Here is a 15175-nt window from a genome sequence, read left to right on the forward strand (position 1 = left end):
GAAAGATTCATCGGGTAAAGGGCTAGAAGAGGGCGAAATAGGCACACATGAGGTTGAACAGCTGTAAGTGGTCATCTAGGAGACCAAACAGGATATCCAAGAAGATATCGCAACATCCTTTAAATGGATAGAGGTTGTGAAGCAGCAAAAACTGCCCCTGTAACGTCACAAAATGCAGTGGTGACTGCCACACTAGAGGAAGAAAAACAGCTGTAAGTGGTAATCTAGGAGACCAAACAGGATATCCAAGAAGATATTGCAATATCCAAGAAGATATTGCAACAACCTTTAAATGGATAGAGGTTGTGAAGCAGCAAAAACGGCCCCTGTAACGTCACAAAATGCAGTGGTGACTGCCACACTAGAGGAAGAAAAACACCAGAAACGGAAAGCTCTCAATGTGAGAGTGACGATTTTTCCGAAAGGCCCTACACCCAAAGCTGATCGGATCGCGTTATGCGAAAAAATGGGCATCATAGGCATTCATTGATGGCTGGCGGGTGGTTAGAAAGAGGGATCCGCTGACCAGCCATGAAATTGAGAGGGAACAGCCCCTTATCCTACATTTTGGAGACCAGTCAGCCAAGACCTAATTCCTCAGAAAGAGGGTTGCCCTTGGGGTTACCAAAATGTATTCGGGAGATGATCTTACACCATTACAGGTGGAACATCGACGAAATGGCATGGCCGAGGTCATGGAAGCTAGGAAAGCAGGCAAGTGGGCAATATACCTTGAGGTTGATCATCATAGATAGATGCCCCGCATGATGGTGCGGGGCCTATGAGATCAAAGATGCCTTGGTGATGGCAGTTTGGAATTGTAATGGAACTCTTTGTTTAGACATAGGGGGGTTTAAAGAAACATACACAGATAGAAATGCAGTCTTTTATACAGAAAGTCATTTAAGCCCTGAAGGGGGGACCAGCTTATGTCACGGGATACAAATGGGAATCAGCCTTCAGGAAACAAACACACATCACTGGAGGGGTGCGCGGTTCGGGGGTGGCATTCCTCTTTTAGCACCATATGCAAAAGATACTCAAAGTGGTAAGACGGGAAGAGGAAGTACGATTTATGTGTATGCGACTGGCCAGGTCAGGCATGAGAGTTACACATATTGCTGTATGCTACTTCCCACCAGAAAACTCGAGGTTTGCACGTAGAGAGACAGAAAGTGGGATGTCCTCATATGCACCTCTATTTGTTGACATTGCAGAGTTCTCCCAGCAGGGGGCATACTCCTACTAGGGGACTTTAATGCTTGGACAACAGGCATGCAAGTGCAAATGTATGATTTCTATGATGATGCCATCAGATTGTCAGAGATTGATTTGGCTTGGGATACAAAGATGGTTATAGTCAGACAACCTTACATCCTTCCCACAGGGGGGACTGGCACTGGGGACTACCTCATGGGGTCTCTTGCTCTCATACCACAAATCCAGAATTTCACCATTTCATCCCCATCCATTTTGGCCGACCAAGCATCTCTCTCATTTACAGTCTCTTGGTCTGTTTGACTCACACACCGACACCTCCCACTACCACCTACACCTGTATCTTTTTTCGCCATGAGCTTGATCATGTATTACTTACATTTAGCTTGTATACTCACTGGACAGGGATGGTCTCCCTCGGCTAGCACTAGAGTCTTCTATGAAGCTATATCATGAGAGGGCGTGGGAGAGACAGGCCAGACTTCCCTCTTTCTCGCGGAGAAGACGGCCAACACCCTTACCAAAGCTGGTATGGTACTCGGAGGTAGTTGAATGGTTTCATGCACATGGATTGTAGATGGATCATCTCCCCCCTTTTCAATATAGCCTAGACTCCCCACATCTCGACCTCTCACAACAAGAAACCAACCGGATGATCCGGTTGAATCTACTCAGCCTACACATACTGATCCTGTTGGATCTACTCAGCTTACACATACATCAGACCTTTTTTTTCCCCGAGAAACGATCCTTTCATTAGTTATATAAAAAACACCCGTAGGGCTACAAAAGATCTCTCCTGCTCATAAGAGAAACAGAGCAGTGAATACAGCATGGCAGCCCGGGAGACTCTCCCTAGGTGCTGCAAAATACAAGCATCAGTACAAAGGACTGAGAGGCTAAATCATACAATAGGGGGGGGGAAAGAGCCAAACAGGTGGCCTGTAGTGCCAACGGGGGGATCCCGTGTGTAAGGTGTAGAAGGGGCCACAGTGCCAAGTGGTGTGAAAGGCTTGGCGCCGCAAGATCGCCTCATCCGAGTCTCCCCGGATGCGGTTGTATTGTCCTCGCAGGGTGTGGATCAACTCCTGCCAAATCCCCTGTACAGTCTCTGCTGGTGGCTCCAATCTCCCCTCAAAGGCCGTAAAGCACCGGGCCCTCCAGGTGAACCAGATGGTGAGGCTGCTGAGGAGCTCCCATCGTAAATCCCTCTCCTGTGTCCAGCTGGTGGACGAGAAATCTGGTGCCGTACACATACATCAGACTTGGGTGACATCATTAGAGGTAAGGACAAAGCGTGAGTTCCACAGGAAACATTTTTTGAGACTCACCAGGGATAGATTCTTTGAGATCCCGAGGTACATGCAGATTCACATGTCACATGCTATGTGCATTGCGATCGGTCAGCTCGGAGTATCCTCCCACTCTCTCTGAGGAGAGACGAGAACATCCCACGAGAGTAGTGGATATGCAGAGCATGCACCATAGGGGAGGTAAAGAACAAGGCTCACTATATGATATGAGGGCCAGAGATGTCTCGAGATGTACCTGATAGAGCTCATACGACATAGGGATGGAGTATTGAGAGGACATGCTGAGAGAGGGCCAGCTCATACAACACATTGCCCAGAGATCTATCACTGATTTCTTCATGGCACGAACATCCACATCAGTCACCGGCGCTGACTGTCACATCGACATCAGCGCATACAGCTGTACACTTGGGCCATATCCACGTCCGAGAGTTGTCCTAAGTGGGCAGGCCTACTCCATCCTACATGCCAAATGCCCTGATTGAGAGCACCAAGGATCTCCACCACACACAGACATAAAGATCCATGAGATTCTCTGACAACAGGACATGCCCTCACCTTAGCCACATCTGCCATCAGGAGGCTTATAGAATCATGTTTCTGGTTTCAGTTTTCAGGTTCTTTTTAGTTTTTCCATGGCACTGTATACCCATGCTATCATTGTACTATTGATGGTCTCAACAGGCCCTTCGGGTCTTTTGGAGACATTAATAGATCTTTCTTTCGTTTTTTTTTTCTCTCCTTCAACGACATGGTGAGCTCTCCCATCACAGAGGGGAGAGGTTATGGCTGCTTTGCGTTCTATTTTGGAGGAGGATGGTGTGAGTGTTACATGTAGCATCACATGGATGACCACACATTGTCACCATGTAGCATCACATGTATACTTATGCTTATGTAGGTAGTTTTGCACAGTTTTTTTCTTTTCCATGATTTAGTATTCATCATGGTTACATTGTACAAGTGTTTTGGTCTCATAGGTCCCTTGGGTCTGTTGAAGACGTTAATATTTCTTTTTTCTTTTTGACAGACCACATGCAACATCTTTTGGGTATTATAAACACTTCGTGTCTTTTGTACATGTTAATAAAATCTATCCTTCACTCTTCTTTTCCCAATGATGAGAATCAATCTGAGAGAGTTTGTCATGAAATTGAAAGGGACGCTCCCCTAAGCTTGTATTGAGCAATTTCAGTTCAAGACTTGGCTATTTATCTCTTTGTTCCAGTCGTCCATCTCCGTTTTGCCAAATTAAAATATTATGAAAGGACCATTGGAGATCCTAGAGATGGTGAAACGACAATTTACACAGTTTTGGTGAAATGGCTTGAAGATAGGTGGTCCATAAAAGGGGCGCCCACCCTTTGTCTGACTGATTGCACTCTAAGCATTATTAATGATAAAACACCCAATTCTTATTTGATTTGACATTGCAGTGATAGCAAAAAATGCATATGTCTGACTCTTGATTGCGCAAAGTCTAGTCTAAATTTTGTCCCCATTCCCCCCCAATTTCTGTCAACTTTTTCTCAATTTTGTATGTTTCAACAAAATTCCTTTCACTCTTTCACATTTCCTTCAAGCTAACCCTCTCTATACCTTCAATTATTGCCCAAACTTTACATAGCCCCAAAATTGTCAACAACACAAACCATCCCACCCCCCCCCCCCCCCCCCCCCCCTTCTTCTCCCCGGGCCAATCCCCATTTTCCTCTTCATTTCCCATTTGCTGACTTTTCCAAATTGCCGCCTCTTCCCCTTGATAATTTATCATGCACCCTTAAATTGTGACGTGCCGTTTCCCACTTTGGAGCTGTTTCCGTTTCCAAGGGGGTGACCGTTTCTGTTGCACACAACCATGAAAATAATGTTTTGACAATTCTGAGGATTATTCTTAAAAAAAACAAATGTGGTGCTGGTAGTTGATTGGACGCTCAAAGGGGAGGTCTTACGATCGATCCCAACTTGCTGCAGTGGACATACACCCTCGGGCTGCGGGTGGGCAGGGATTTCGATGCTGAAAAATATATATATATTTTTTTAAAAAGATGGCTATTGTAATCATTGATACTCTTGTATTGTGAGTATGAAGTGTTACAGTAAATGCTAGGTTTGTTTAGCATTTTTGATCCGTCCACTCATCTCTTTGTATACTTGAAACGGTGTATGAACTGTTCACAACATGTTTTGACATATTCCATCTTCAACAACTTTTTGGTCCTTTAGGTCTTTCTAGACATTAATAACATATTTCTCTCTTTCTCTGCCCAAGTCAGCTTATTTTTCTTGATCAGACTGCAAGTGAGCCAGAGGAATGGTTATGTTGATAGTATTCCACTAGGACATGTGCAAGATCTTCTGTTTTCCTTTATTCCAATATATATGCTTCAACTAAAATGACAAAATAGCTTGAACAATTGTGTAATATAATTTCAGCTGTTTTCTGTTGATCCCTGTAAGTAATAATATTGTACTGAAATGCAATTTTTTCTCTGGTCTTTAGTTTAACAAGTTGTGCACGTCTTTTGATTTGGGATTGGATATCAGGATAAGCCTAGTCCAACTGCAAGTGAGAGTAAAGAAGACAGTGACAAGGTGTTTAAGATCTTCAAGAATGTCATTAGGGTTTTGCCACCAGAGGTAAAGCTTAACGTCAGGACCCTATAGTGATCCCTAGTGACACTAGCAAATCCTGACAAAACCATCTCATGGTGTGATCTGTCAGGAACCACAGCTCCTGCATACGTGGCAAAAACAATTTGAAGAGGACAAGAAGAGTGCCAAGAAGAGGAGAAACCATATGCTGCTTGAGGAGGTGGTTGGGCCTAGACTTGACATGTTCTGTCCCGAATCATTGTAAGAGCTATCTTAATTTTCATTGCTCATATGATGAGGGTTTTGCAGAGTCTTGAACAGCATGGTATGTGTTGTGTTGAGCTAGCAGATATAAACACATTGGATTTGCACCTGACATCAGAGAGTAAGTTGCACATTGGAACTTTTTTTAATTTGATGTTGGTTAAAACACAGTTCTTTGTGCTTTCACCTTGCCTCTTTGTGTGCAGTCAATTAAAGATTGTGGTTGAAAATTTTGAATAAAATTGCTGTGTTGTAAAAACATAAATAGGTTGAAAAGTGCATGCCAATTTAGCCACAACACACAACCCAAGTTGAACTTCATCCTAGTAATAGAGGTCCATGGGCTTTTCAGCAAGCACTAAAAATTGGGTGCCTGCCCTTTGGCAGCATGGTTCTGGTTGGAACATGGTGGGTTCCATTATATGCGAGGATGGCTACTAGAATTTCATGGCATAAGAATTATTTGTTAACTTACTGGAAGTCTATCACATTACAGAAAGACAGGTATTGAGATCTGAAATCGAAACCCCCCCATCAAAACATTCGCATGTAGGATCCCCTGAGGCTTTGCGGGTTTCTTGTTTGGGGCTGTCTATGCTTTGGCATAGTTAACCTCTGGTAACTGTGAGAAGCAATGCTTTTCTATGAGTGACAACAAGATAAGGGACTTTCTTGGTTATTTGAGCATTGTCATGTAACTCGTAGGGTACTATTCATCAGACACTTTCTTGTGATGGCCAAATGATATTGATGCATAAGGCAGCCTCGGATTGTATATGAGAGAGATGAGAAGCTTGGAACTTCTGGGTCCTAGACTGAATGTCTAGACTGGTTGGACCGTTTAATACTCTAGGGTGGATGGAATTCCACTGGGTTATCTGGACTTTGGAGTCATGTGGATTTTTCACGTGTAGGATGGGGTCTAACCCATGGATGTGTTAGGGGTGGAATATGTTATAACCATTGTCCTTCAAGTTCTCTATTAATGCGATTGTGTGGAGCTTTGGTAATCTTAAGTTCATTCCAATTTGGTGGGGTGAAAGGTAGCTCGAAGCTATATGTTGTCTTCAAACTATTCAAGGACATGGGACATACATAGAAATTGATGGGAAATTTTATGCTTCCCTAAAGTTGATGTGAATATTACTATTCAAGGACATGGGACATACGTAGAAATTGATGGGGAATTTTATGCTTCCCTAAAGTAGATGTGAATATTATTGGTGTTGTGTGAAAACATAATGTCCGTTCAGTCTTAGATGCGGATTTGACATGGGAGATCTTGTGGGGAGAATATTGTACTGGAAGTAAGTGGACTAATATTTGTGGAAAACTAATATAGGATGCCACTTGGTATGGCAAATGAGTTGTGCTTTGGGTCTGTGCTAGGATTGTTATGTTAGAACTTGTTGCACTTGAAGACTAGATGCCCTATTGGGATTTAGCTCTTGGATGAGAGTTGGATTAACAGTAAGCAATTGGTTTTTTGTAGTGGGGTCTACAAGAGGAGTCTTACATTGGCCTAGAAAAGAGGCAATAGACTTGAGTAGATGCTATGGATGGATGTTCGGATCCGTGGGTTTGCTTACATAGGCTTGTTAACTTATACATTCACGAGGACATGAATTGAAGAGGAGGGAAGTATGTTATGTCCGGACAGGCCTAGGGACATGGACTAACCTAGGTTAAGGTTAGGGCTTAGCTGGGGCGTGGGGACCTAGAGGGTTCACATGTGGGCTAAGGGCACTAGCACGATGAGGTCTAAGAGCTTATACTTAATAGCCTAGGGCTAATAATGGCTAAAATCTTAAAAATAAAGAAGGGAAGCTGATAAAATAAAGCAAGGGTAAATAATAGGCAAGTTATTGCTATATAAGCGACCTTGGGGGCACTCATGAATTATTCAGGTATAAACGTGGTAGATAGGAGGGCTACCAGGGGCGTGCAAGATTTCATGACCATTGAGGTGCAAGGTGGGTGGCTCAGCCTAGTGGTATGGGACACTAAGTTAGGGCCATCGATACCAAGTAGGTTTTTTGCAATTAGACCTTCGGCTCTGGGGTTGTCTGAGGCACTGGACTCTACCATTGGGTGGTGAGTTGATAGCCACAATCTATGGAGGTCTTGCGATGCATACAATGTCAGGTCTATGAAAACTCATTAGGGTTTCCGTTCTAGGCCAATATATCCTTGGGCTTGGTCCATGGAGACCTTACACCTCCATGGGTAGGAAGGCATGAGGAAATGTGGCTGATCGAGAAATCGTTCCTAGGCACCCCCACAGGCTGCAGTCCTCGCATGATCAGCTTGCTGGCACTTGCTCTGGGTCGCCGGATCTGTCAAATCCAGGCCTCCATGGGTCCAAGGTTGAATCAGTACGTGCCAGGTCACCTTCGCCCAAGCTGGCCACCATCTTCTCCAGACCAAAAAAAGTTCTGGATCAAACGTTGCACGTGCCCCATGCAAGAATGATGGAAGGCCTGGCATGTAGTGATGTAGCACATGGTAGCCAGAAGAACCGGGGTGGCTACAGCCACTCGCCCTGCTAGTGATAACCGGGTAGAGCTCCAATATAAAAGGTTTCTCTGAATGCTTGGGAGGAGTGGGGCTATCTGCTGCTATGCTGAAATATTGATGCCCACTTGGTATCCAAGATACTACAGAAACATGCCTTAAGGGATCCATCTGAAGGTGTCAACTGGGGCCCGTGTAGAGGGCCGCGACTCCTTGGATCTAGGCCGGTGAAAATCCAAGTCTCTCAGCATAGTCTCCTCCAAAAAGGCCAAATCAACTCTCTTATACGCCTTCCGGAAGAGGAGAAGACAAACGGCCATGTCCTCCCCCCTAAGCTGTGGCTGTTGCCTCCCAAAAGGTGGAGATGTTACCCAGGATGTATCAAATCTCGGAGGGAAGGCTGAAGGTGCAGGCTGATCACCTTGGACAGGATCTTGTACGCTGTTCGTAACAGGGTGATGGGTCTCTGACCTCTAGTGTCAGATCTCCAGGCAATCACCACCCTCTCTAGTGTCGGATCTCCAGGCAGTCACACCCTCCGTCGGGATAAGGTATATCAGTCCCTCGGACATGTACTCGGGAAGTAAGCCTGTGTGCTTTTTGAAAGCAGCCCAAAAGCCTGTGTGCATAACCTTTTTGAAAGCAACCCAAAAGCCTGTCTGCATAACCTCGGACAAGTGCTTGGGGAGTAAGCTTGTGTGCATAACTTTTTTGAAAGCAGCCCGAAAGCCTGCTGCCATGAGGTCCAATGATGAAGGAAGAGGGAAACTGGCAGGCCATCCTCTCCAGGGCACTTCCTCTCAGAGAATGGAGAATACAAGTGTGTTTGCAGGTGCTCCTGATGTAAAAGGTCGAGGCTACCTCTCGGATGTGCTGAGGCTCTGATGCAATAGATTCATCTGGCTGGCAAAGAGCTCAAATCCCCTCTTGCTGAAAGTGGGGTCCCCTGAGGCGGCACGACACTCACGGGAGACCCTCTCCCCTGCCTAGGTCCAGAAGGAAGCCTGTGTGTGTTATCCGTACTCATCCGCCGCTGCTCCTCCAGGCTCTCCCAGCAAAGTGCGGGTTGCCTCCATCTGGTCATGGACCCACTGGGGTCTGCTCCTGTAGCCTCGGAAGAGAGGCTAAGCTGCAGAAAAAGCTCCTCTCCTACTCTCTAAATGCCCTATGTCTCTCCTAGGCGGAGGCCTGAAGGAGAAGCTACAGCGCGGCATCCTGATCGGTCTCTGCCTGCGAGGGGAAAAACTGTGGGAGGTCCAAGTCTCCTGAATCCGGGCAGAGATGGAGGGGTCCCAAAACAAGCGGGTTGAGTGCTGGCTGTCCGCCTAGCCCCACTCTGCAAAGGTGAGAATCACTAGCCCATGGTTGTAGAATGTCATGCCAGCAAGGATGGCAATCATACCTCCCCTGTTGCAGCCCCACTCATCCACATAGAAGCATTCAAGACGTGAAAGAGTGGGCCTCTCAGTGCATTGGTGAAAGTGGGAGAAGATGAGGCTGCCCTGAGTGTGGCCCACGAAGATGCTAGTTGTCCTGGCCGTGTATGTGGAAGAGAAGCTCCTCCCAAGTGGCTCCCTTGGGGCCAGAGAATGTCGGGTTGGGGCAGCACGTACCAATGCGGTCCCTCCGATTCTTAAGCATGTTGAAGTCTCCATCCATGCACCAAGAGTCTGCCATGGGGAGTCCCTGTCGCACTTGAAGCCAGAAGGTCGTGCGCTCAGCAGCCCCTTTGAGGGCATAGATGTTGAGGAGACCGAGTTGGGTCTTCCCAATGTATAGGATCAGCCACTGAGCACGACCGGGGATGATCGCGCCTGACTCGTCAGGGGACGAGTCTGGCTTGCAGAGATGCATACTCCTCCCTGGTTACCCTGGGGCCCAAAAGCTAGGGATCAAACTGTGGCTCCTGCTGGGGAGGATCTTCCCGCAGCTGCAGGTCCTGCGTGCTGTGAGATGATGCTCCTAAACCAGGAGAATATCAAGATCACCACCAACCAGTGCTCTCTGAAGCTCCTTTCGGATCCTCTCTGTGCGTCATCGAAAGTAGGCACCGTTCAGGCCTCAAAATGTTCTATGAGGCAATCCGCATGGCAGTCGCAGCATATCTGAGATCCACATATATGTCTTCAGCGCTTAGGGGAAATGAGAAGACAATGGCTCGTATATCCTCTGGGGTGGGGAGAGAGTGGTAGACTACCACACCACCTCACAATGGTACCCTGGTCCTCCTCAAACTTGGCTGTGGAATCCACGGGAGACTTCTGAAGAAAGCTTAGTCGACAAACAGGTATCCAGAGACGTCCCGGAGGTGAGGTAGTCACTGGTGAAAATCTGTGTACTCTGTCATTGGTGAAGAGTAAATCTGGGTCGCCGTTGGATCTGAGAAGCTCTGGAAAGAATGCCAACGGGTGTTATTCCTCTGAGAGGCTGGGGGGGGGGGGGGGTGGGCTTCTCTGGCATTGAGGAGGAGGAGGTTCTCGAGAGGGTGGCGAGGGTGGGGGGAGGAGCATCTGTCTGTGATGGTCGTGGCTCTGACGGGGTCTCCACAGCCTACAGGGTTTGCAGATAGGGCAAGATCAGGTCCACCGGGGGGTGATGGGGGGGGAGGGGTCCCTCGGGGGTCCTGCACAACAGTTAGAGGTGAGGTTGGCGACCGCCGCCTCTGAAAGTAAGGGTTCATAACGGTTTGTTGTGGGATTTGGTATCTTGGAAACTGCTCCCCCTTCTGAGGAGGAATCATGACGGGGCGTATGCGGACGAGGCTCCTCGATCTCCCTCCTCTCCATAGGCCCACGACTCCCATCTCCGCTCCCCCCTCACTCTCATGCCGGCGGCTGCACTGTGCGTGTCGGTACTCCCAATTGTGTCCACACAACCGTTCATGATGGGAGGACTTGGGTGGTTGTACAGTGTCCTAATGGAGCCATCCGCAGGCTGTCTTCTCCTCTGCTGTGGCGGAGGGGCCGACTGAGGGGGTTGGGGGCTGTCGACGACGAGGCTTCTGCGGAGCTCCCGCCTTGGCAGAGGCATGCATGTGCCATATGTCCCATCTAGTAGCAGACATAACGGGAGTCCTAGGAAGCATGTTGAAGTGGAGACAACGGTAGCAATACACAGATGCAGCAAGTAAGTAGCAGTACATAGAAGCACAACACTCAAAGCAAGGTGATGAGAATGAGTGCTCACTGACAAGAATGTGTACACGCTTTGGAGAGAAAACCTTCTAGGGACAAAGTCCCCCGGTCCATTTTTTGCCTACGTCCACGCTTTACTACTATATAAATGGCTACAAATCCCCCTTGTACTGATGATGTGAACATGTACAAGGATCATGTGACTGATCAATCCCCAAATGGCAATAAACCCAAAGCTTTGCAAAAAAATTCTAACTTCCTTGGTGAGAGAGCCTTCGTGAACGTATCTCATATTGTCATGTGTAGAGATAGAAGCAAGGCTAATCTCTCTTGCAATGAGCTTGTGCGTGACATAATGATAATGCACCTCAATGTGCTTTTTGCAAGCATGAAACATTGGGTTTCTTGCAAACGGCCAATGTACTTTGGCTGTCTTTGAAAGTGGAGGTGGGGGGCTGCTGTCCAACACCAAGATCTGCCAAAAGGCAGCTAAGCCATACACATACACACTCCGTAATTGTTGTACAAGCTGCTCTGTACTTAGCTTGAAGTGGCCACCGTTGGCTGCTTCTTACTGAGCCATGATATATATCAATCACCAAGATGAAAGCAAAAGCCACTAGTGGACACCCGCGTGTGAGAACATCCTGCCCAATTAGAGTCACTGAAAGCATGCAGTTGAATAGAACCCCTCTTAGCATAGAATAGCCTAAGAGAGTGAGTGCCCTGTGTAAGTATTGGAATACTCGCTTGGTAGCCTAGCAATGGGTACTTCTAGGACTCTACGCAAACCTGCGCAACTGGAAGGCCCCAAACTAAATGCATGGCCTTGTATTGCATAGATAGATGAGACACGCGATAGTCTGTTAAGATAGTGATGCATCAAACGGCTCACCCACATCCTGGAGAATGTTGAAAATAGGATTGCAGGAAGCCAGGAATGCACACATACACATATATACACAATGGAGAAGCTCAAGAGAGCTCACAATGAGATGATAGATAAATAATGAATGTGTGCTGTACAAAGATGATAAGTATACCCCAAGATGGGTGTATAGCGCGGATAAAAAAACCTCTGAGCTAAACACACTCAACTGTAATTGTAAATGCTACCGTGTACTCGGCTTCACAGCTAGAAGTGGCCACAGTGGGTTGCTTCTTGCTGAGCCATGATGTACTTGTCACCAAGACGAAAGCAAAAACCCTCTCGTGGACACTCATGTGTCATAACATCCAGCCCAATCTGAGTCAGTAATTGCATGTAGCTGTGATTTATGCCCCTTGGGATAAAATAACCCAAAGTGCTTAGTGCCCTTTAGGTAACGGCACACCTGTTTGAGAGATTGCAATGCTTTGTGCCTGGGCTATGCATAAATCTGCTCAATATTGAGACCACATACTGAATGCCAAGCCGCCTGGTGTTACACAAAAAGATAAGGCATCCAACAACTTCTTGATACAAGCCAGCATCAAAAGAGTCACCTGCATCTTCAAGACTTAGTTGTAAACTTGGCTCCATAGGTGTAGCCTTTACAGTCTTCAAGATTGAACCTATTAAACAATGCATCTATATATTTCCTCTGCAGCATAACAATACCATCATTATGCTGCCAAAACTCAATGTCCAAGTAATACTGCAATGGCCAAGATTTGACATCTCAAAAGACTTCTCTAAATCAGCTATAAAAGTTGAAATATGATCATCGAGCAGCATGTCATCAACATATAATACGATGACCAATAAAATATCCTTAGTCCCCTTAATATAGAGAGTACTGTCAACTGTCAACTGGGCTGTTAAAAAAACCTTATGCAACCAAGTATGCATGTATCTTTTCGTGCCATGCTCTGGGAGCCTTAAGGCCATATAAAGCTTTCTTCAATCTGCATACTTTTGATTCTTAACTTTTTTGAACAAATCCACGAGACTGAGATACATAGACCTCCTCATGCAAATCTCCATTCAAGAAAGCAGTTTTGATATCCAACTGACGTACATTCCAACCTTAATGTGCTACAAATGCAATGATAGTCCGCATGGTAGTCATACGACTTGTGGGTGCAAAGGTCTCACCACAGTCAATGCCTTTCTCTTGTGTATAACTCTTTGCAACAAGCCTAGCTTTGTATCGCTTAACAGAGCCATCCGCTCTACGTTTGAGCTTGTAAACCTGTTTCATACCATTGGCTTTCTTGCCAAGAGGCAAGTCTACCAAATCCCATGTATCGTTTTTGAGTATCGAATCATACTAGGATTGTATAGCACTCATCCAATTTTTAGATTCTTTTGTTTCATCAAAGGAGACAGGTTCCTCTTCATCACATAATCTGGTAATAAGAGTATAACTTGCATCAACAAGAGATGCATGATGAGAGCCTGCATATGTTCTGATATGCAAAGGAGTGGCTAATTTGTTGTCACGTAATGTTTGCACCAACCATTTTGGCATACTTTTAGACTCGTCAGTTTCCCTTCTTTCCTCATCAACTACATCCACATTTGTCTCATCTATAGACTGATTTGTGGGCTGAAAAACTTAACTGATTTGTAACCTGTGTGGGTTGATTTTCAACATTCCTTGGATTATCCAAATGCTCTATATCAATGTGTCCTGCATTGAACAATGGAAGGAGAGTGTTAAATATGTCCTGTGAACACACATTTTGTTGTTTTTTTACATGAAACCAAGGGTTGAATGGCATCTTCCACAAATACAATATCTCTACTCACAAGAATCCGTTTGGTAGAAGGATGATAGAGACGGTAACCCTTACTTTCCGAGCTGTATCCCACAAAAATACATTTAACAGTCTTATCATCAAGCTTGCTACGAAGTTTCTCATCCACAAGTCTATAAGTAAGACAATAAAAAATGCGTAAGTGAGCCACAGAGGGCTTTGTGCCATTCCAAGCTTCAAAAGGCGTAATTATATACAAAGCCTTTGTAGGACACCTATTCAAAACAAATGCTGCACACAACTGCTTGTAGCCAAACACCATGAGGTAACTTTCGACTTTTGACCATACAATGTGCCATCTCTATGAGAGACCTGTTTTTACGTTCAACTGCACCGTTTTGCGGAGGTGTATACGGCACAATACATTGGTGTTTTATCCCATGATCAGCTATGTATGCATGAAACTCCTTAGACATACACTCCCTCCCTTGATGAGGATTCAGTACGCAGGGTACCAATCTTACATACAGAAGCGTTTTGAACCATAGTAGCAAAGAGCCTAAAGCACATAAAGACCTCTGATTTCTATTTCAATGGTTATACTTCGGTATGTCTGAAATAATCATCAATGAATGTGACAAAATAGAGGTAGCTCCCAATAGATGGTATCCTTATAAGACCACATACATCACTATGTATAAGCTACAATTTTTAGACAGCTCTAACTGAACCGTCTTTGGGAAATGATGTCCGCTACATTTTTCCAAGAATACAAGCCTCACAAACATGTTCGGTAGGGGTTCAAGATGTGGCAGCTCAAACACCATGTCATGTTTATTCAAACACAGCAAATTGCCAAAGTTCAAGTAACCAAAGCGTGCATGCCACAACTTAGTATCACCCATTGCCTCTGTGTGAGAAACTGTACATATAGCATGCCTTTGTCTTTCATATGCATCTGGCTTGTAAAGGCCATGAGTCAAAGTACGAGAAGCAACAATTGTCTTGCCGTCACTACGGTCATGAACAATACATCTGGCATCCTCAAACTGAACTACTAAGCTAGCCTTAGTAATGGCAGAGACAGATAACAAGTTCTTCTTGATCCCTGGTATATATAATATATCTGAAAGCGTGATTGTTCCACCATTTGCAATAGTGAGAACAATTTTACCAACTCCTTTTACAAGGAATGAGGAGTTGTTTGCACATGTTATAGTGTTTTCCTGTGGAGCAGATTCAAGTGATGAGAACAAACTGCAATGAGAAGTAATGTGCTTACTAGCACCATCGTTAAAATACCAGACATGTATATTTGTAACAGCCATACATACATCTTCAGGTGAACAATCACAACTGCATTGCATAATGAAAGCCTGATCATCATGTGAATAGTTTGCAGACTCTTTGTTTCTGCATTGGATGCTAAGACATCAACTACAGCCATGCTCGAGT

At 45.4% G+C, this 15175-nt stretch overlaps 1 protein-coding gene across 2 annotated transcripts in view; it reads left to right on the forward strand.

The window, feature by feature from the left end:
* LOC147642319 (uncharacterized) overlaps nucleotides 1–15175 on the forward strand; it is a 151304-nt gene that overhangs the window by 106956 nt on the left and 29173 nt on the right. For both annotated transcript variants that reach the window (XM_086805100.1, XM_086805108.1), the window contains exons 12-14: nucleotides 5079–5171; nucleotides 5257–5346; nucleotides 5436–5511. In XM_086805100.1, the coding sequence (XP_086661226.1) occupies nucleotides 5079–5171; nucleotides 5257–5346; nucleotides 5436–5511 (259 nt within the window). The remainder of the gene's footprint in view (nucleotides 1–5078; nucleotides 5172–5256; nucleotides 5347–5435; nucleotides 5512–15175) is intronic.

The sequence above is a fragment of the Cibotium barometz genome, chromosome 1, assembly GCF_041138505.1.
Source record: "Cibotium barometz isolate CiBa-2024 chromosome 1, ASM4113850v1, whole genome shotgun sequence".
Classification (NCBI taxonomy): Eukaryota; Viridiplantae; Streptophyta; class Polypodiopsida; order Cyatheales; family Cibotiaceae; genus Cibotium; species Cibotium barometz.